This window comes from Panthera uncia, chromosome A2, assembly GCF_023721935.1.
Source record: "Panthera uncia isolate 11264 chromosome A2, Puncia_PCG_1.0, whole genome shotgun sequence".
Classification (NCBI taxonomy): domain Eukaryota; kingdom Metazoa; phylum Chordata; class Mammalia; order Carnivora; family Felidae; genus Panthera; species Panthera uncia.
In genome coordinates this window covers 19,940,940-19,961,816 of record NC_064816.1, presented here as the reverse complement: position 1 = coordinate 19,961,816, position 20,877 = coordinate 19,940,940, and the positions used below count along the sequence as shown (strand labels likewise).

At 58.2% G+C, this 20,877-nt stretch overlaps 2 protein-coding genes across 3 annotated transcripts in view; one reads left to right on the top strand and one right to left on the bottom strand.

Annotated features, from left to right (window-relative positions):
* Positions 1-73: 73 nt before the first annotated feature.
* On the top strand, positions 74-9,159 carry BAP1 (BRCA1 associated protein 1). 2 transcript variants are annotated; one of them, XM_049640618.1, is made up of 17 exons: positions 74-489; positions 589-618; positions 733-787; positions 1,765-1,897; positions 2,274-2,393; positions 2,840-2,901; positions 2,985-3,127; positions 3,384-3,462; positions 3,921-4,044; positions 4,325-4,472; positions 4,975-5,159; positions 5,639-5,772; positions 6,291-6,769; positions 6,878-7,038; positions 7,312-7,404; positions 7,528-7,600; positions 7,787-9,159. In XM_049640618.1, the coding sequence occupies exons 1-17, from the start codon at positions 453-455 to the stop codon at positions 7,918-7,920; spliced, it is 2,190 nt and encodes a 729-aa protein (XP_049496575.1). In that variant the 5' UTR covers positions 74-452; the 3' UTR covers positions 7,921-9,159. The 2 variants fall into 2 exon arrangements, with proteins under 2 accessions (XP_049496575.1, XP_049496576.1); XM_049640619.1 differs by lacking the exons at positions 74-489; positions 1,765-1,897 and having other exon boundaries at positions 583-618.
* Positions 9,160-9,669: 510 nt separating this feature from the next.
* Positions 9,670-20,877, bottom strand: part of DNAH1 (dynein axonemal heavy chain 1) — a 72,546-nt gene continuing 61,338 nt past the window's right edge. Inside the window, exons 56-77 of the mRNA XM_049640622.1 lie at positions 20,161-20,328; positions 19,877-20,068; positions 19,620-19,751; positions 18,980-19,105; positions 18,226-18,345; positions 17,956-18,105; positions 17,668-17,828; positions 16,630-16,855; positions 16,299-16,494; positions 15,816-15,967; positions 14,950-15,146; positions 14,554-14,702; positions 14,143-14,297; positions 13,931-14,062; positions 13,147-13,317; positions 12,882-13,061; positions 12,629-12,805; positions 11,872-12,042; positions 11,584-11,714; positions 10,882-11,233; positions 10,356-10,590; positions 9,670-9,836 (exon numbers count right to left, since the gene is read on the bottom strand). Of these exons, the coding sequence (XP_049496579.1) occupies positions 9,715-9,836; positions 10,356-10,590; positions 10,882-11,233; positions 11,584-11,714; positions 11,872-12,042; positions 12,629-12,805; positions 12,882-13,061; positions 13,147-13,317; positions 13,931-14,062; positions 14,143-14,297; positions 14,554-14,702; positions 14,950-15,146; positions 15,816-15,967; positions 16,299-16,494; positions 16,630-16,855; positions 17,668-17,828; positions 17,956-18,105; positions 18,226-18,345; positions 18,980-19,105; positions 19,620-19,751; positions 19,877-20,068; positions 20,161-20,328 (3,795 nt within the window). The 3' untranslated portion in view covers positions 9,670-9,714. The remainder of the gene's footprint in view (positions 9,837-10,355; positions 10,591-10,881; positions 11,234-11,583; positions 11,715-11,871; positions 12,043-12,628; positions 12,806-12,881; positions 13,062-13,146; positions 13,318-13,930; positions 14,063-14,142; positions 14,298-14,553; positions 14,703-14,949; positions 15,147-15,815; positions 15,968-16,298; positions 16,495-16,629; positions 16,856-17,667; positions 17,829-17,955; positions 18,106-18,225; positions 18,346-18,979; positions 19,106-19,619; positions 19,752-19,876; positions 20,069-20,160; positions 20,329-20,877) is intronic.

Here is a 20,877-nt window from a genome sequence, read left to right as displayed (position 1 = left end):
TAGGGAGACCGCGACCGCGGGGACTACCGGAACACCAACCGTTGCCGGAGGAGGACCGCTAACGGCCGCGCGCTAACGGCCGCGCGCCCGCCCCGCCCCTTCCTCTCGCGCAGTCTGCTCCCGCTCTCGCTCCACCCCCTCATCTCGCCCCGCCTTTTCCTCTCGCGCTGCCCGCGCCCAGCACGGCTCTCGCCCCGCCCTTTCCCCTCGCCCCGCCCCTCCGTGCGAGCGCCAGGACCTCAGGAATCGATCCCGCGGCAGACAATCCCAGAGGCGGGGCGGAGAGCGTCGCGCCGTGGTGACGTAGTGTCGCCGGCGCGGACGGGTGACGCTAACGGGGCCCGTTGTCTGTGTGTGGGGCTAGGGGCCCCGGGGCGGCGGGGGCTCCCGGCGCGGGCGGCGGGGTGTCGGGAGGGCCTGGACATGGCGCTGAGGGGCCGCCCCGCGGGAAGATGAATAAGGGCTGGCTGGAGCTGGAGAGCGACCCTGGTGAGGAGGGTGCCGGGCGGGCCGGGGGCTGGGGAGGCCGGGTGGGCCCGAAACGCGCCTGCCTGACCACCAACCCGCTCCTCTTGTCGCCCCACCCAGGCCTCTTCACCCTCCTGGTGGAAGATTTCGGTAAGAGCCTCTCCTACCCGTCGGATCCGGGCTTTGGCGGGGGGGCCCACTTCTGTGCCCTCGCACCACAGCCAGGGGCTGCCTTTCCCGACTTCTTTCCTTCCCTGATCGCAGGTGTCAAAGGGGTGCAGGTGGAAGAGATCTATGACCTTCAGAGCAAATGCCAGGGGTGAGTGGCTTGGTGCCAGCGCCTTCCCGTACATCCTGAGGGCAAGGGAAGGGCCGGGCGATGAGTTACCCTCAAGGGAGGTAGTATAGGAATCACAAGTTATAAAATCTCATACATGGAAGCACCCCTCGGTTTTGGGTTCCCTCCTGAACAAGTGGATATTTTTGTTTTATCCCAGTCTTCAGCACTTCCCTGTATGTAGTAGTCCGTCCCCCCCCCCCCCCCAGTACAAATCTAACCATCCTTTGGAGTACAGTTCAGCTGCCTTTTCTGGTCTTAGAGCAGGAAGGCAGCCCTTTTTCTTGATTCAGGTCACGCAGTGCCTGCTGTAATTTATTAATTGCTGCTTTCACGTGCCCGTGTGCGGTGGCTTTAATCCCTTCACAAAGGTTTTGATTGGTTGGTGTGTGGCATCTGAGGAGGCCCCTTCTGGGTGACCAGCCTCACTCAGGGCCTTTGTCTTGGTGGTCCTACAGAATAGAGGTATGGAGGGACTACCATGCATGAACGGAGAGGTCTGTTTTTATCTCCCAGAAAAGAAGGGACTGATGGGTGTTCCTTTGCTTTCTTGACTACACTGGGGCCCAGGCCTTGGGGTTCACAATGAGAATTAGTGTTCAAATTCCTCCATCAGAATTTGTCTTCTTGTTTCACTTTCTGTCCTACCCTGTCCTGGGCCATGCGCTCCAGCTTTTCATCTCTTATCCCAGAACCACAGACTTCATGAGGACACAGGATGTACCTCTGGAGCATCACAGCCAGAAGCTGAGGCTTGACTCTGCCTGCAGCAGGCTCATGGGGTGTGAGGGCTCAGGGCCACTTTAGGCAGTGTTGGGAAGAAGCCAGGGTAGAGGTGGGATCACGGGAAGGGCACCTGAGTGGTAACACGGTGCATGGGAATAGGAGGGAAAAGAAAGAGAATGCTGATTGCTTTCCCCCACTTGGCTGGTCTAGCTCTGCCCCTTACTTTTCCCCAGCCCAGTGTATGGATTCATCTTCCTGTTCAAATGGATCGAAGAGCGCCGATCCCGTCGCAAGGTCTCTACCTTGGTGGATGATACGTCTGTGATTGATGATGATATTGTGAATAACATGTTCTTTGCCCATCAGGTCTGCTCGGCTCTGTGTTCCAACTGGAGGGTGGGATGCTGCTATTGTCTTTGCCTGGGACATGGGAGTGGGGGAAAGCAGAAGGAGATAGGCAGATACCAGGAGTGGTGGTTATAGAAGTCCCCTGGCAGAAGGTACTGAGCTCTTATTCATTAAAAAAGGGAGTATCTTTAGAGCAGCGTGGTGTCTGAGTCCACTCTGTATGTCCTCAGACACCTGGTGGGTATTTAGTTGAATGAACAAATGTTGGATGGAGATGAGGGAAGTTGATGAGTTTTGTTATCCAGATATGACTGTCCCTCTCTGGGTCCCCATTCGTAATGAGTATGGCTTGGGGTGAATGACTCTGTATGAGTGACTGTTCTTGGTTTCACAGCTGATCCCCAACTCTTGTGCCACTCATGCCCTGCTGAGCGTGCTCCTGAACTGCAGCAATGTGGACCTGGGTCCCACCCTGAGTCGCATGAAGGATTTCACCAAAGGCTTCAGCCCTGAGGTAAGCTGCAGTGCCTCAATCCTGGCTCATAGCTTGCTGGGCAGATCTGACTCCCAGTGCTACCACATTGCATTTGACACTATGAGGCCATTTCCTTTTCAAGTGACGTACATTACATTGACCCTTAAATTTTAGGCCCAATTGCCAGGAAGGACTGAAGGAAGAAAGGAACATTCCTTAAGTGACACTATGTTGGGACTTTCTTTGTCAGGTCTTTATCAGGCCATGTTATTCTCCACTGTCCGCTCATTACCGTGTAAGACTAACCCCATCTTTCTGGGGCTCCAGAGTTCTTTCCTGTCCACACTAACCTTTCAGGATCCCATCTATGCTTCTTCAGGCTCCTAAAAATGCCTCCAGGCCTGTTCTTTTGAGCTTTGCTTCCCACCCAGAGGCCCACCCACCTGAGAAATTGTTTTGATGTCGTCTTATTTTCTTCTCTCTAGAGCAAAGGATATGCGATTGGCAATGCCCCAGAGTTGGCCAAAGCACATAATAGCCATGCCAGGTGTGTGGGAGCTGTGGGAGCTGATGGGAGTGGGGGTGAGGAGCGGTTGTCTCATCCTGGGCCCTGAGTGTGTTCTTCCCTAGGCCTGAGCCACGCCACCTCCCTGAGAAGCAGAATGGCCTCAGTGCAGTGCGGACCATGGAGGCATTCCACTTTGTCAGCTATGTGCCTATCACAGGTCGGCTTTTTGAGCTGGATGGGCTGAAGGTCTACCCCATTGACCATGGTAGGCACTCTGGGCTCGGGGCCCATTTTCTGCTTACCTTCTAGGGAGCTAGGCCTTAGGGTCCTCAGGTGTTGGGACCCAGTGGCAGGGGGCTGGGTGTTGAGGACATCTGTCTCTGGCTGGATGGCACCCTGCACTGCACTGCCTGACTACCCCAGACTCCCTGGCTCAGCTGCTCTCCATCTTCCTTTCTGCTCCTGGCCGGCCCAGACTCAGGGCTCACCACCTGCTGATTCCTCATCTTGGTCTTCCCTAGGGCCCTGGGGGGAGGATGAGGAGTGGACAGACAAGGCCCGGCGGGTCATCATGGAGCGTATCGGCCTCGCCACCGCAGGGTAAGGGCTCTGTGCTTGCCCTACCCTCTGGAGCTGTGCCCCCATCGGGAGGGCCACAGAAAAGGGAAGGCAAAGAGAGGCCAAATGACTCATGCAAGGCCACATGATGAGTCCGGCCAGGTCAAGCTTAGATCTTGGGCTTCCACCTCCTTGCCCAATTTCTCACCCAGGCTGCCTATGGCCTGCTTTGGGACAGGCTGGGGAGGGGCAGGCCTTGTGGAGCCCTATGTGGTCCAGTGTCCTGGCTCACTTCCTGACAGGCCCCTCACACAGCTCCTTGGAAGGCACCAGGTGCTCAGGTGCCTGGTGTGCATTGCTAGCTCCTGCCCGCCTGTTGGGGTGGGACCTGCACCTCTGGCTGTAGTTGTGACTTCAGGGAGCCCTGCCAGATTGTTTCCCTCCACCTGATGGTGGAGCTGGGTTGGGAGCTGCTCTCACGGCCGCGGCTGTGACTGCAGGGAGCCCTACCATGACATCCGCTTCAACCTGATGGCGGTGGTGCCCGACCGCAGGATCAAGTATGAGGCCAGGCTGCATGTGCTAAAGGTGAACCGTCAGACAGTACTGGAGGCCCTGCAGCAGGTGGGTACCCCTCATGCCATCCCTCTTCCCCGCGCTGGGGCATGTGTCTCTAGTTCCCAGATCACTCGTTATTGTGGGTCTGTTGAGCTTCAAGTGACCTTTGCTTTCCTTGTGGAAAAGCTGGGACTTGGGGTGAGAAGGGAGAATAGGTTCTAAGAGGAGATTTGTGTTTGTCTGTTGTATTTCCTTGTGAGCAAACAGGTAGAGCCAAGGCCTTTTGCTGTCCAAGGGAGTGGCTGGGGTCTGCCTTCACTCCTCTGAGCTTGGGTTCTGTTCTTAGCTGATTAGGGTGACGCAGCCAGAGCTGATTCAGACCCACAAGTCTCAAGAGCCACAGCTGCCTGAGGAGTCCAAACCAGCCAGCAGCAAGTCCCCTCTGGCGCTGGAGGCAGGCAGGGCCCCAGCAGCCTCTGAGGGCACTCACACAGGTACCAGTGATCTTGGGGCCTCCTTTTGACCTCAGAGCAACCCCATCATAGCTTGAGCTGGGAGACCCAAGCAGAGCAAGTCTTTTGTGTGGAGGCACTTGGGCAGTGGTTCAGATGCTCCTATGGGAGGCATGAAGCTCGGTGCCTACAGCCCTCTCTCTTTGGAAGACGGAGGGAGAGCAGTCCTTCCCTAAAGAAAGGCACCTGAAAGGGCTGACATCACCACAACCCCTGAGCCTTCTCTATAATAGATACTCCCTTTTTTGGTTTTCTGAAGAGGCGTTTTTCTTTCTGCCTCCCTTTTCCCATCTCGTCCTTCTCGTGTTGCTGTGGGCCCATGACCTAGAGCTTGCGGGCTCTCATCTCACCAGCTAGCTCCCCTCTCCTCCAGCAAGGGAGGAGGAAGCAGTGCTGTGTCACGACACTGGGGAGACGGTGGGCTGGGGACAGGTTTTCTTGAGGATCTGGCTGAAGGTCCTGCCTGTGCTCCTTGCCCCCTTAGATGGTGTGGAGGACGTGGCTGGTTCATGCCCCCAGGCCCCAAGCCACAGCCCTCCCAGCAAACCTAAGCTGGTGGTGAAGCCTCCAGGGAGCAGCCTCAACGGGGTTCCTCCCAACCCCACTCCCATTGTTCAGCGGCTGCCGGCCTTTCTGGACAATCACAACTATGCCAAGTCCCCCATGCAGGTGAGCTGGGAGCACCCTTGCAGGAGCCCCTCCAGGATTCTCTTGAGAGGCTGCAACAGGCAGTTTCTTCACATGGTTCCTTGGTGTTCACCCTATACCTAGGCCTAGGTGGCCAAATTCCTCTGCTACCCAGAAGCCTCCGTAGGGGCTTAGAGAAGCAGAGAGAACTCCGACTCTCAATCCACCCACACAGCAGTGAGGCAGAATGTTTAGGGCATGTTCCTGGGTACTACTCAATGAGTTAGGTTGGGAAAATAAAGGTATGTGTTTCAGAGAGCTCTGTTTGTCTTAGAGGCCTTGCATAGGCAGGTCGTGTAGGTGGGCAGCAGCCTCCTCAGGAATTGAGTGGGCTGTGGAACACCCGGGGTTCAGTGGACTTGACCTGGAGAACCGTGTTGGCTTTCTTTCTGGTTGTGAGTGCTGTGCCCAGGCTGGGCTAACTGGCCCCTGCTTATGGCTGCCCTGGCTCTCTGCCCCAGGAGGAGGAAGACCTGGCAGCAGGTGTGGGCCGCAGCCGAGCTCCAGTCCGCCCGCCCCAGCAGTACTCGGATGATGAGGACGACTACGAGGATGATGAGGACGACGATGTGCAGAACACCAACTCTGCCATCAGGTCAGCCTCAGCTCTGTAAGGCTTCAAACTCTTAGTGCTGCAGATCCTATTCTTGAACGTTCCAGCCCACATCTGACGTTGCCCTTTAGCAGACAGCACTGAGCACCCTGCTGAGTGCAGGGTCCTGTGGAAGGCTGGCATGCAGGGCCTGACTCCAGGTCCCAGGTCCCCAAGACTCGAGGAGGGCTTGGGGAAGTGCTGAAGACATTTAACCAGACAACAAGGCATGTCCTGTTGGGAGGTGGTCTTTCGGCTAGGCCTCAAGGGATTGGATGGAGCAGGGATGGAGGAGATGGGGTGGGGAGCAGCTTTGTCAGAAGACAAGGCACTGGCAAAAGGCCACAGTCAGGCAGCTGGAATAGAGGTGTCCTTTGAGGACACGTGGCTATGGCTGTGGAGTGTGAGGAGCTGCAGTGCTGGTCCCTGGAGGCCAGGATGTGTTCAGGGCCATTCTGGGCACTGCTGGGTGGGGTCATCTGGCCCCTTCCCTTGGCTCACCTCTCCTTGGGGCCCCCTAGGTACAAGCGAAAGGGGCCAGGGAAGCCAGGACCACTGAGCGGCTCTGGGGATGGGCAGCTGTCAGTGCTGCAGCCCAACACCATCAATGTCTTGGCCGAAAAGCTCAAAGAGTCCCAGAAAGACCTCTCAATTCCTCTGTCCATCAAGACCAGCAGCGGGGCCGCGAGCCCAGCCGTGGCGGTTCCTACACACCCGCAGCCCTCGCCCACCCCCAGCAACGAGAGCACGGACACAGCCTCCGAGATTGGCAGTGCTTTCAACTCGCCTCTGCGGTCGCCCATTCGCTCAGCTAACCCGACGCGGCCCTCCAGCCCTGTCACCTCCCACATCTCCAAGGTGCTTTTTGGAGAGGATGACAGCCTGCTGCGTGTTGACTGCATCCGCTACAATCGTGCTGTGCGAGACCTGGGTCCTATCATCAGCACAGGCCTGCTGCATCTTGCTGAGGATGGTGTGCTGAGTCCTCTGGCACTGACAGGTGGGCCTGGGACTGGCTCACTGACTACTTGGCCAGAGGAGGGAGGTGGCCAGGTGACCGCTAAGTGTCCTGCACTTTGATGAGTCTTCTCGTGCCTTCTGTTCCCAGAGTGTGGGAAGGGTTCCTCGCCCTGCAGCAGACCAAGCCAAGGCAGCCAGGGCTCCAGCAGCCCCGAAGAGAAGGAGGTGGTGGAATCTGCAGACGGCAGAGAGAAGCCTGGGTTGGCCAGGCCCGGTGAGCCCTTGAGTGGGGAGAAGTACTCACCCAAGGTGAGTCCCTCTGTGGCTTTCTCATCTAATCTTGTCAGCGGGAAGGGTCTGCGGCACTGCCGCCCAGGTGCTGGGGCCTTGGTTGGAGTTCTGGTGTGAAGGTTGAAGCCAGGCGCCAGGAAGCCTGTTTGGGTTGGGAAGCGGCAGGGGCCTTGGTAGGCTTTGTGGACTCTGGCTGCTCATCCTTGCCTCCAGCTGCCTCCTGGTTGGGGCGGGGGGGGGCTTTGATGCTGGCCAGCACCCCCTCAGGAGTGCACTGCGGGGTTTTGACAGGAGCTGCTGGCACTGTTGAAGTGTGTGGAAGCAGAGATCGCAAACTATGAGGCCTGCCTCAAGGAGGAAGTGGAGAAGAGGAAGAAGTTCAAGGTGGGTCATCTCTCCAGCTGCTGGACCTCTGCCGGGGTCTTCCCAGAGCTGTGACTTCCCCAGGTCAACTGCTGGCTGCTCTGGGGAGATGGGCTGCAGTGTTTTCATCCTTCTCTCCCACAGATTGACGACCAGAGAAGGACCCACAACTACGATGAGTTCATCTGTACCTTCATCTCCATGCTGGCCCAGGAAGGTGAGGGGACTCACTGCATGCCCTGCTTAGGGCCATGTCCCTCAGGCCTCTTTTGGGGCTTGAGCAGACTGTGGGGCTCAGGATGCGCAGCGAAGAGCCTCAGCTCTTGCCCTGAGGCCGTGGCCCGTTAAGAGGATGGCTGCTGGGCATCCGGCCATCTGTTTAAGGGCCTCTGCCTCTTTGTAGGCATGCTGGCCAACCTGGTGGAACAGAACATCTCGGTGCGGCGGCGCCAAGGGGTCAGCATCGGCCGGCTCCACAAGCAGCGGAAACCTGACCGGCGGAAACGCTCGCGCCCTTACAAGGCCAAGCGCCAGTGAGGACTGCCGGCCTGTACTCTGCAGCCCGCTCTTGCCGCATGGCCCTCACAAGGGCCCCTTTCCTGCCCCACTCCCCCTCTTCCCAGTATTACTGAATAGTTTCAGCCGGAGAGCTCACACCCCAGGAATGGGTAGGCTGGATTCCCCGCAATGTGTCCCAGGGCCTGGCAGGGCAGGGCAGCCCCACAGTGCTCCGGAAGCAGGAGCTGGAGCTGGGGCACAGTGCGCTGCTGCAGCTTCCTCCACAGCCGGCTGTGGAGTGGCAGGACCTGGCCTTTCTGCCTCGGCAGCAGAGTATATATTTTACCTACAGAGACGTCTATTTTTCTGGGCTCTAACCCATCTTGCCACCACTGTGTTGACATAGCCAGCTTCCTGACTGTGTTCTTTCCGACAGTTGTCATCCTGGTGGGCCCAGGTCCCTGCATCATGCCGGGGTCATGCCTGCAGGGTCACAGCCAGAGGCCTGGGGTAGGGGGGCATTGGGTCCTGCTGCTCTAGCCCCAGCCCCCAGTCATTGCGAGGAAGCCAGGTCTACTCTTCCTTCCCCCTGGGAGAGCTCCAAACTCAGGAACCTGGCTGCTGGGCTGGATTGGGAGTGGGGTGTCCTAGCTGGGGTGGGCGAGAGGCCTGCTGGGGTCCCATGGCCTGAGCAGAGAGAAGTGTTTGAGCTGTTTGTTGACCTCTAAACTCCCTTCCTGGCTTCAGCCGGGCTTGTCAAGACTGCTTTTTGCAGCAGGGCTCTGGGCCGCTTTGCCTTCAGTGTTGTAGCCCTGGCAATGGGCTCTGTCCCTGGAGCCTGGGGTTCAGAGGAGCCTCTGCCCAGCCCCTCAGTATTACCATGTCTCCCTCCTCTTAGGGATAGCAGAGACTGGGCTGCTTCTAGGAAGCTGACCCCACTCGTCTGTCCCTGCCATGCCAGCTTCCTCAGCCTCTGCAAGGCACTCAGGGTGGGGGACAACAGGACTGAGACAACCAGTCGGAACCTAGTGTTTCCAGAGAGCCCAGTGCCAAGGGGCAATGGGCCCAGCACTGTCTCGAGCTGGGCCCCAAACATAGCCCCATGGTCTTTGCCAGATGGCTTTGAAGGTGATCTAAGCAGGCCCCTTATCTGTACATAGTGACTGGGGCAGGGATGGCTGGCCAGTATAGCAGCTGCCTCTCTGTGCTGAGCACAGCCTGACTTCTCTGGCCCCTGTAAATATTGGATCAATGAATGAATAAAACTCTCCTAAGAAATGAAGTCTCCTGTGGTTGCTGGCCTAAGATGTATAGGCTAGACTGGTGGGAGTAAGGACCCAACCAAACCTGGGCCCAAGGCCCTGAGACCAGAGAGGTGAGAAGGATGCATTCTCAGGGCCTAGATTCTTGGGACCCTAGACCCAGGATTTAGGACCTGAGTTGAGGAGGGGCTTTGTAGGGGCTGCGGAACCTGAGGAGTCGTGTGCAAGGTACACTACAGGAGGAGAGAGCCATGGTTTTCATCCAGTTCTGATGGCCTTGCAACCTGAACAGATGCTGGGGCCCTGGGTTGAGGAGGCAAGTCCCTGGAGGGACCCCCTTGGAGGGCTCTGCTCTATGCTTGTTGCATTTGGACAGGCCCAGCAGGTCAAAGCTGCTACCTCTGCCACTTTCCCACTGCTAAGCACATTCACTCTTGAGGCCGCCTCAGCCCCTGACCCTCACCGTTTCCCTGGCAGTCAGTCCTGCGGAGGGGCACTGATCTAAGCAGCTAAGGCTCAGCTGGACTGCTTAGAAAACAACTTTAATGGCTCAAACTCTTTTGTCTTGAGTCTAGTAGTCCAGGGCACAGATGAGGGCCACCCCACGCTTTATCCAGTGTCGCTGGGGCTGGTCGGAGGGGATCTCCACAGCAATGATGTAGTTGGTGGAATGGCCTGTGGTTGATAGTGTTCCTAGAGCAGGCAAGAAGTGGGGAGGGTTAAGTTGTCTGCCACAAGAGCAGAAACGGAAAAGGCAATGGACTCAGCAGACTGAGCTGGGGACAAGCAGGGGTCCTGACCCAAGAGAAAAATCTGCCTGGTGAATGGGTCCAGCTAAGGCTTAGGTCTGCCCAGGGTTATTGTGCCGACAAGTGAGGACAGCAGTGGGAGAGTTGATGGCACTGCTCTTTTCCTTCTTGGACCCAGCCCTGGCTCCGCCTCTCCCCCAAGCCTTAGTTACCCCCCTAAAACTTCTTTGGCAGGCTGGGGCTCCCAGGACCCGGGTGGGTCTGCTGAGGGAGGCAAGAGGATGGTGAGCTCAGGGGCCACTTCCCACAGACTGAGCCCAAGCCCTGGGTATTCCCCTGCCTGCTGGTGGTCCAGCTCTGTCCTGGCCCGGTCACTGTCAGGAGTGCTGACTGGCCTCTGTGGCCCAAATCTGGGCCCTCACCTGTGGCGTATGCTCCCCACCCCCCCACCCCGGGCCCGTACCGGCTCGGGTCAGCGTCTTGTAGATGGGGCACAGGTAGAAGTCCTGGTCCTGGATCTTGCGGTTGGGTGTAGGCAGGAGCCAGATGACAGCCATTTCTGTGTATAGCTCCTTGGGCCGAGATTCGGCCAACTGGAAGGCCTCAGGGTCCCAGCGGGCCCCTTCCAGGAACAGTCCATGGATGTAGCACCCCTCTTTGGGCCTTTTCTTGAGCTCTGACACCGACTGGCGCATTACCTGTGGTGGGCACACAGACAGGCCCCCACATGCATGAACACTTGGAATCTGGGTTAGGATTTGGGTCCTGAGGTACGAACTCCCTCCTGAGAGCCTTGCCTGCCCACCCATCACCCACCACTTTAGCTGGTGTCCTACTCCTAGGGATTTTCGTGGGGCTCATGGCCTCTTCTGGCTTGGCTCTCCCTGCTCCCCAAACCCTACTTGGGGCTCCCAACTGGCAGTCAGCTGTGGCCTTGGCACCCTTCCTGCCTGGGCCATACCCTGGCCTGACCCTGGCTGTGTGCAAACCTTGAAATCAAACGAGATGGTGTCGATGGAGATAACAGACTTGCGGGCAAAGTTCTGCAGTGTTCCTGTCAGGAAGGCCTGGGGGAAGAAGAAGCCACTGATCCAGAAGACGGCTGGGATGCCCCCTTGGATCCAGGTCTGCAGGAAGTCCAAGCGTTGCATCAGGTCCATGACCCATGAGGACAGTGGCTTGAGCGAGGGGTAGGCCTTAGCTTTCCAGAGCTCAGGCACAGTGTTGTTGTACAGGCTGGTAGCCATCAGCTCCAGCTGTGAGGACATCACCACCAGCCCTTTGAGTGCCTTGAGCAGGTCTCGCAGCGTCTGTGTGATCACCTGCAGCAGCCGGTTATACCTATAGGACCAGTGGCAAGGAAGCAGACAGTGGTCGGGGCCATGTGGCAGTATCTGAAATTTCCCCAGTTGTAAGCCATCGACTGAAAAACAATGGCAGAACATGGGGGCTAAGAGCATAGAGCTGGGTCGGGCAGCCTGGGTACCCATCTCAGCTCTGGTTCTTAGCAAATGTGTAATGCTTTTGGGCCTTGGTTTACTCATCTGTAAAGTGGGAACGATACAATGTGGCTGAGTTAGAGGGTGGGCTTCTAGCACTTGGCATGGCACCTGGCCCGTAGTAGCTGTGCTGTCATTTTTCTACAGCCCAGTGGCATCATAACCCAGGACTGGGGGTGGCAGGAGGATTACCGAATGACCTCCTGTACTAGCACTGTGTTCATTGACTCCTCATACAGCACCGGGTACTTGGCTATCACCAACTGCAAGTTGATGGGCTCAGGAGTCTGGAGCAGAATACTGTTGGCCACATCCTCCACTATCTGTGGGGGCAAAGGGACACAGGAAGTCAGGGCCAGCCCCTTAATTCTTGCAGGATTCTATATGCAAGGAGTCCCTTCCCCCAGGGGAGCAGGCAGGATAATGAGTGGGAGACTGGCCCTGCCCAACCCGTGGCTCCTTTCCCCTGCTGCCACCTACCTCCTCCCGGCCCTGGCCACCCATGGAGGACGATTTGGGCTGCAGCTGGATGATGGCACCGAGCAGGGCATAGGTCTCATTCTGGGCGAAGGTGATGTTGGCGTTGTCATGCAGGCCAAAGATCTCAGGCATGTCATTGAGAGGGAGGCCCTTGATGTAGGAGACGTAACCCTGGAGGGTGGGAGAGCCGCCGCTGCAGCCGGTGGAGGGCGCTCCAGTGGATCACAGCTCCCACCTGTCTCCCCTCATTGTAATCCTTACGCATTTCCCTCTCCTTAGGGCCGCGTGGCTTCTGAGGCACTGTGTGGGTGGCCTTTGCTTCCCTCCCAGCCCTCTTCTTGCAGCCGTCTGCTCCCTGCTCCTTCATTTGGCTGCTCAAATCAGTCGTGCCTCCCTCCTTATTTGATGACCTGTACTCTGAACACCCAGCCCAGCCCTGGCCGGCTCCTCACACCTCTTAGCTGAAGCACCATTTCCTCTGGGAGCCCTCCCTGCCTGCAGAACCTGGGCCAGCCTATGACCTTGGAGGAGCTGCCCCTGCCTCCACTGGGTAATTACACTCAGGCAGTGACTGAGAGGCCAGAGTTCACCTCTCCCCACACAGCCCGAGCTCCAGGGGGCAGGGACTGGGTCCACCCCCCTCACCGTGCTGTCTTTGTGGGGTGGAGTAATCCATGAAAAGGAGCTTGCTGCCCAGGTGTTCATGGCACCCCAGAAGCCCAGCCTGGCAAGCTGCCAGCCCTTGGGGTATGCTCACGTTGAGGTCGTAGGTAGGCTGGATCTGGTGGTAGATGCCTGACGCGCTGTAGCTGTGCTCGTGGAAGAGCACAGACGGGCTGTAGTAGTCTTCCAGGATGTTCATGACGCAGCGACGGTCCCAGTCGTCAGTGACGCGGCCTCCGTAGTTGATCTCCCCGGCCGTGTACTTGAGGACCTACAGGGTGGGTAGGTGAGGGCCCCCACAAGCACCCAGCGCCACCCTCCCTGGCCCCAGCCTGTCCTCGGCCCACCTTGTATGGGATGTCATCATACTCGTCCAGGAACATCTTGAGTTGGCTGATACAGATGCGCAGGTCCCCATCTGTGAACTCATAGGGGATGTTGAAGCCCAGGGGCCCAAACTTGCGGCGCTCCAGCGCATTCCCATGGAACAGGCACAGGGACAGCAGCAGGGACTTGAACTCCATCACCTGCGAGAGGCAGTGGGGGCAGGGGAGTGAGGGGCAGGGCTGGGTCTGGAGCACGTAGGGTGGGCACGCACCCAGTGCTCTTCACCTTGCGGCAGGAGTTGAGGAAGTCGTCGCTGAGGCTGCTGTAGGACTTGAGCAGGTTGGCCTTGACACCGCGTGGTGGCTCAATGGTCATCTTGGAGCCGTTCTGCAGGATGGACACTGGGAACTTGCTGCTGGGCAGGCTGGTGAGCCACAGGCGGAAGTCCCGGTGCACCTGGCGGCCACGCTCCATGTGAGCACCGAGACTGCCCCACACCAGGTTCCCTCCCACCAGGAACCTGGGCCACCTGTAGTCTGACCCGGCTGCTCAGACCACTGATTAAGAATATGGGCTTTATGGGGCGCCTGGGTGGCGCAGTCGGTTAAGCGTCCGACTTCAGCCAGGTCACGATCTCGCGGTCCGTGAGTTCGAGCCCCGCGTCAGGCTCTGGGCTGATGGCTCGGAGCCTGGAGCCTGTTTCCGATTCTGTGTCTCCCTCTCTCTCTGCCCCTCCCCCGTTCATGCTCTGTCTCTCTCTGTCCCAAAAATAAATAAAAAAATGTTGAAAAAAAAGAATATGGGCTTTGGCAAGTCCCAGGATCGTCAGTCGTGGGTGAACTTGGGCATGTCACTTCACCAGTGGTAACGGTAATTAGGGGAGCCACTTAGAAGATGAATCTAGCTGAGGCCTGTTTCATATGTCACTTCCTGAGTGCTCACTGTGTGCCCAGCTGGGCTGAGTGCTCTGTGGGACAATCTCATTAAGCCTCGTCAGTCCTGGATGGATGTGTTAGTAGTCCCTTCAGCAAAGGAGGTCTTTGGATATGTGGCAGGCAGGGCAGTGCACCTTATCAGGATTAATGTGCTCAATGAGGCGCTCCAGGGCTGGCATCCAGCTGGGTGCCAGGTGGCAGTTCTGGAAGAAGACCCACTTGCCCCTCTCTATGGAGCTGCGCATCATGGCTTCTGCCCGAGGGCCCTGTGGGGCAGAAGTGCTGAGTGGTGAGGCGCCAACTGGCCCAACCCCCAGGGCCCCACCCCTGCCCACCCTGTCCTTACCTGGCCCTGGCCCAGAGAAATGGCAGAGAGCTTCTTGGAGAACTTCATCTCTTCAGCAAACTTGTAGAGGTCAGCAGCGGGGTCAGTGCCAGGCGACAGCACAAAGATGAGGGGTGTGGTGGAGCTGGAGTCTTTGAACACCACTGACAGGTTAGCTGTCTGCAAGTCAGGGAGAGATGCTGAGTCACCTGGGGCTGAGGAAGGGCAGGGACCAGGGCAAGGCAGGGGGTCCTGGGGCTTCTAGAGAGCTTTCAGAGAAGCTTCCTGGTGGGGCCCGGAGCCTCCCAGAGTCTTTGGAGGGCATGACTATGAGTTCCACCCTGACCATGGCTGCAAAATGGTCTGTGAAGGTGTAGCCAGTCCCCTGGGACCCATAGGTGGGGATAGGTCCAGGGCACTGGCTGATGGCACTTGCCTGGGGCTCAATGAAGCGTGGTTCCAGGTTGGTGGCCACGAAATCCTGCATGGCATTGGTAACCTTGTCCCCACGCAGGCAGCGGAGAACCAGCAGCTTCTGGAACTGGTCCAGGTACTCATCCCAGATGCCAGGCAAGGGCTCCCTGCAACAGCGCCCATGTCTCCCTGAGAGCTGACCTGTGAGGGGGCACTGGCCCCAGGGACTCTGCCGGCTGGATGGCCAGGGAGAGTGGAGTGCCTGGAGGGTACATGGCTGGGAGCACAGAAAAGATGTGGCCACAGCTGCAGGGCAGCCCTGGGTGGCTCCTCAGAGAAAGCTCCTTGCAGGTCTGTTCCTGGGGTCTCACCCCTCCTTGGGCCCACCCTGCGAGGCCCTGGGGCGCAGCTCACCGGTGAGGCTCGGGGCTGTCAAAGATGGCCTGGAATTCTGAGAGGTGCTCTGTGAAGTCATGGGCGAAGTCTGAGAAGGCTGGCAGGTTTGAGAGTGCCAGGATATCTCGCCAGGCCCGGTCTGACAGCCAGTCAGGTGCTGGGTTTTCAGTCACGACCTGGATAGAACCTCCAGACAGGAGGTAGCGCCACTCACTCTGGCAGGGGACAGGGGGAGACTAGTGCCCGGGCCTTGTGACCAGCCTCTGGCACCCCACCCAGCAATGCCTCCCCTGCCACCCCTCAGCCAGAGAAATGGGGTTCTCCCTGGGGGAGGCAGTCGGACAGGTCTGGATTAATGTCCTCACTCCACATTTTCCTGTCTGGGTGTCCTTGGGCAAAAGATGTGACCTCTGAGCTTCAGTTTCCTCACTTTGGGAAGTAGGAAGAATTAGAATTCTAGCTGCTCCACAAAGGGTTTGTGGGAGTTTGAGAGTGTACCCGTTAGCCTGGCACCTGGCACACAGTGAGGGCTCAAGCTGGAGTGGCTGTAACACTCACACTCTTGGATGTGATTTCTGACACGCTGTGGGGCTCATGAGAGCGTGAGTGGGGAGGCTCGGGACGGTCCCTGCTCGCCAGCACACCCATGGCTCTGAGAAAGCTGTGCTCACAGAGCAGCTTGAGCCACAATGAACCTAAGGTCTCCTGGCTGTTGGGAGCAAGGAGCTGTTTCCTGAGGTCTCTGCCCCCTTGTTCTTGCTGTGCCCTGAGGCCCAGCCTTCCCTTTCCTTTCACCCTGTTCTCCCAGGCCCTGCCACAGGCTCCCTCCTCAGGCCATCTGTCCCGAGTCACTGGCCCACCCAGTTCCCTCTCGGCTCATGTACCTGATCTATCTTGGCCTCATTCATCATGATGCGGGCACACAGCAGGAAGGCAAACATCAGCTTGTGCTTCTCAAAGAGGCTACGGCAGACGTTGCTGTAGAGGTTGTAGGTCAGGTGGCGGTTGATGTTGGCAATGCGCTTCTTCAGGTTGTCTGCAGGGCAGGGAGGGGATGGCAAGTGCATGGGGGGAGGTGAGGGAAGCAAGATGCCCGGGGTTCAGCCTAGCCCAGCCAGTCTGCCCTGCAGCCAGAGGGATGGTGTGGGCATCCCCTTGGGGCCTGTGGAATTCCTCGTAGAGGGGCTCTGAGGAGGGTCAGGAGGGGTGTGCGTGTTGTTATGTTTGATATGAGAGTATGTGCAAGTGAACGTGGACATGATTTTACATGTATGTGCCCACTGTGGAGATGTGGCCACGTGTATCACATCTGTTTCAGGGTGGGAGCCTGGCATTTGTGTCACCGTGTGCACATATGCCAGGACTACCTGCCCTCTCTGAGTTGGCGATGCCCGAGAGGAAGATGTTGAGAAACCACTCCAGGGAGTACTGGTACATGGGGTCCACGTTGGCCAGGTCAGACACACAGAAGAAAAGGATCTGGGTGCGGACGGCCACAGGTATGTACTCCATTCGCGTGAGGTCAATGTCCTTCTCTGTCTGCTCTGCGATCCTGACTTTGGCCTGGAGGTACAGCAGGGGAGTGGTGGTCAGGCCCAGCTAGACTGGCAAAGAGCAGCAGGCAGAGGTGGGTGGGGACAGGGGTCGGGCCTAGGGCTAGAGGTAGGAGTCGGTAGGCCGGGGCAGGCAGTTGCTGACCTGAATCTCAGCAGCCTTCATCTTGGAAGCCTCCAGAACCTTGATGAGCTCCATGTCATCCACAGGGTTGCCTTCAGAGGAGCTGAGCCTGTATAGGATCTGGTCTTCAATGTCCTTCAGCTCCTGGCGCATCTTGGCATTACTGACAATCAGCTGGTTCTTAGCTTCTTCCAGGTCCGGCCTCTCCTCAGCCACTACTTGGCCCAGAAGCTGGTCCTCTAGACCACTGCCAGGGGCAGGGGACACCATGTCAGCAACACCTGGTAGACCCCAGAGGGCCAGCCTTGACCCTGCTCACCTATCTACCTGTGGCCCCAGGGCTCCAAGAGCCCAGCATCCCTGCCAGTGTCAGCCCGGGAGGCCTAACCTCTGTCTCAGGCTGCAGGGCTAATGCAGAGCCTGTCTGCAAAGTGACCAGTTCTCAGTGAGACCTGGGTGGCAACCTGGAATCCCAGCAGGGGTCTTTGAAAAACTTCCTGGGCAGGAGGGGGTTGGATGACTGGTAGGGATCTGCCTTAAGGGCGTTTTCACAACCATGTCTGTGGAGAGGTTCGTAGTAACCACTGACATGGAGGCCTGAGCATGGAGCAGGCCTGTGGGCTCTGTGTAGGTGGCCAGCAAAAACCGCAGTGCCTGGGCTCATGGCAGCAAAGCAGGAAGCAGGGCTTGGGTACAGGGAGCCAGAGTGTGCCTGAGTCAGGACTCCAGGACAGCTCTGGGGGTGAGTGCACAAGGGGCTGGCAGGGGCTGAGCCACAGGGGAAGGGTACCTGGACAAGATGGGGCTAGCACTGACCAGGGAGGCTGAGGGGTCCTGACCAAGGATCAAGGGCTCTTAATCTTGGGGGTGGGGGTTCTTAGCTGGGAGTGGTGGCAAGTAAGGGGAGCTGGTGGAGGTGCCAGGAAGGCCTGGAATGCCAGAGTGCCTTGGAAAAAGCCAGTGGAGCCTCTGGGAGAGACCCATTGAGTCTCAGCCTGCGGGTGGGAGCGAGGCAGCCAGGCAGAGCTGATGCTCGGTGTCCGGGGTCTGGGGGCTTACCTGGGCGACAGAGTGAAGTTGATGAGAGTGAGTTTAGTGGAGATCTCAGGCGTGTAGTGTGGGTTGGGCAGCTTGGTGGTAATATACATCCTGAAGTCCTCATGGTAGGGGATCACCGTGTCCCCCAGCTTCAGCACTGTGTTCCCCTGCTGCTTGTATGTCTACATACAGTGGGTGGGATGGGCAAGCACCATGGCCAGGGCTTTACCAGTGAGGCAGGGAAGGGGCTGCTCCCTCCCCTGTCCAGACCGACAGTCTGCCCCCACTCCCTTGCCGCTGCAGGCCCACCTGCTTGAGCAGCACAGGCTCCAGGGCTGGGTCCAGCTCCTCGTCCACATTCTCCAGAAGGCAGGGCTTGCCGAAGCGGATGGCATTCTCCATGCTGCGCAGGAAGTCTCGGTCACTCAGCTTGAATACATCCAGTCCACTGTCCTTCTCCTGTAGGCACAGGGGGCTAGTGGGGGCTGTGGGGGCTGAGAGCCAGGCTGAACCCCCGCTATTGACCCTGCACTTGCTAAGCCCGGCTGTGTGGGGCAGTGGCACCATGCATGGGCTCACCATGTTCTTGATCCATTTGTTGGCCTGGCTCTGAGGGTCAATGAAGTGAGTCCAGCGCTGGGAATACTGGTTGATGACCCCATTCTCCACTGACAGTGTGTCATTGGGGAGGCCAGCGATCTGTGGGGCACCAGGGGCCAGACTGGGTCAGGGCTCTCACATAAGCAAGGTCAGCTGGGGCATCAGCTACTCCCAGCTTTGTGCTTGGTGATCTCTTCCTTCTTATTATGTCCCCTTCGAGGTGGGGACAGGAGATAGTGTGCACAGCCATCAGCCCACAGGACCCCATACTCTCTCCTGCTTCTAGGCTGGCTCCCAACACCCTCCTTTCTCTGGGGCTCTCTGCCTTCATGACTACGGAGTCCTCACTCAGTCAGACCATCTCCCCAGAGCCCACATGCCATCGATGTCCTGGCCTATGCTCACCCTTGGCTTCTGCCCATAGCCTCCTGGTTTTCTCCCTGGGCCAACTTTACCTGTCCTTCTAGCTCAGATCTGCAGACTTCCTTAACCTCACTCTGGATGCTGCTCCCCTACCCCAGTCCACTCTTACAAGCACCCCTTGAATTCTCTGCCCACAGTTAGCTAGATCTGTGCCACACTGCGTTCAGCTCTCTCCTCTCCTACACACACCCTTTCGCTGGGCCCAGGCAGGTTCAGGGGAGGCATCTCTGAGCAGTCCCAGGAAAGAGGGTAGGAGGGAAGCAGGAGGCTCCTGGCCCAGCCCAGTCACGCCAGCCCCCTGGGTGGGTACCTGCCATGAGCGGATCTTCACGGGGTTTCCCAGTGTCCCGATTAGCGTGGGCTCAGAAGTGTGTGGGACCTTGTGTCTTGTGAGCTGCTTGACCCAGTGGTCATAGAGTACTGTGCGATACTGGCCCTGGGGAGATGCCAGACTCAGGACCATCCCACCATGACCCGTGTGATGCCCTCCCACCTCCCTTTGCACACCCTCCCCCCCCACCCCCCAGTGCTCAGCCATTGTACACAGAGGCAGAGCTCAGATGTGAAGTGAGACACCCGCACTCAGGTCCCACTCTGGGTGACTTCCTTGGCCCCTTTTCTGTGAAATAGGGGCAATGACAAGAACTCCCACCTGTCAGGGAGACTGTGAGGGTTAAAAAACATGCACCCAGCAAGCATGGAATTGCGAGCTCCTATCTCCCACTAGAAAACCAGCCCTGCCAGGGAGGGGTTCTGGCTGTTTCATGCACTGCCTTATCCCCTGTGCCTGGAAGAGCACCGGGCTCAGACGGGGCACCTGAGGAGCGCTCGTTGAATGAGTAAGTGCAGAAGGAGTGGCCCTCCAGGCTGCCCCTTGTGGAGTGAGGCCTCAAGGTGGGGCCTGTTTGGGGAGGTGAGGCTGTCCCAGGCAGGGTCAGAAGGTTACTTACTGTGAAGGGGCCCAGGTAGGCCACGAAGCCAGCAGCCAGCAGCACGTCACCAGAGATGTTATCAAGCGTATGCTCCAGGTTCTCCACTGTCTCCTGCCAGCGTACCTTCTCGTCGGACAGCCCGTTGATGAGCTGCAGGGGCAGCCCCATGGGGTGGGCTGTGGTTGGCCGGGCGGGGGGCTGGGGAGGGTGCGCAGGGCCTTCCCCCGACCCAGGCCCCCCCAGCCCAGAGGCCCTCCCTACGGGGATGTGCGCACCTTGTCTGCGCGGCCCAGCCGCTGCTCACACTGCTCGCACTTCAGCTCCAGTTCCTCCTTCTTGGTGATGCATTCCCGGTACTTGGTCTGCATCGTGGCGATGCCATCCTCCACCTCGCGCAGGCGCTGCTTGGCCTCCTCCAGGATCCTCTGTGTCACCTCCAGGTCGTCCTGGGCCTCCCGCAGGGCTTGCTGCCAGCAGAGGGCCCAGGGCTAACTTGTGGCAGGGGCTCTCCCCCTGGGGGCTCTTCCTCCCCTGCCCCCCAGCCGTACCCAGCCCTCACCCGCTTGGGCTCCACTGCCTTGGCCACAAAGTGGTACTTATGCATGGCGCGCACCCACTGGCAGATGGAGGTGCAGGCCTTGGACACCTTGGCGATGGCGGCTGGCTGGAACTCCTCGTTGTCAATGTAAGGCTGGATGGCTTTGATCACTGCCTCCCCAATGTTGTCCTAGGGGAGGGGAACTGTGGGCATCAGGGGGTGCTTTGCAGGGAGGAAGTGATGGTGGGCCCTGCTAAGGAACACCTTGCTCCTGCTCTGAGTCCCATGTCCCATGTAGGCTTCAGCACAAGTGTCTTCCTTTGGGAATAATCATGGCCCAGAAAGGCTGGTCAGAAGGGGAACTTCTGTGTTCCAGGATTTCAGATAATACAATCAGAGACTTTGTCCTCGAGAAACCACGCAGGCTTGAGGTCTGATGATATGCAAGCCCCATTTAAAATTCATTTAGCAACAAGAGCTATTTCCTGACAGGTGTGGACATGAGTGAGTGATTCTGACGCCCAACCAGGGTCATGTTCAGGGTATTAATCCTCATCCTGAGAGCTCACCACACCCCCAACATTCCTGTCCCACCGTGGAAGAGTCCAACCCTGTAGTTTAGGATGAGCCCAGGAATCTGCATGGTTCATGAGCTCCCAGGGTTCAGAGCCTGGGACCAGGCAGGGGAGCCTGAGCACTGGCTGTGAGTGCTCCTGATTTGGGTTTAATTAGGCCTGT

Excerpts from the sequence above, each read along its gene's own strand:
- BAP1 (XM_049640618.1), top strand. The coding sequence starts at position 453 with ATGAATAAGGGCTGGCTGGAGCTGGAGAGCGACCCTG. Across the intron at positions 490-588 it reads GGAGCTGGAGAGCGACCCTG|GCCTCTTCACCCTCCTGGTG; the intron begins GTGAGGAGGGTG and ends CGCCCCACCCAG. Across the intron at positions 3,463-3,920 it reads ATCGGCCTCGCCACCGCAGG|GGAGCCCTACCATGACATCC; the intron begins GTAAGGGCTCTG and ends CTGTGACTGCAG.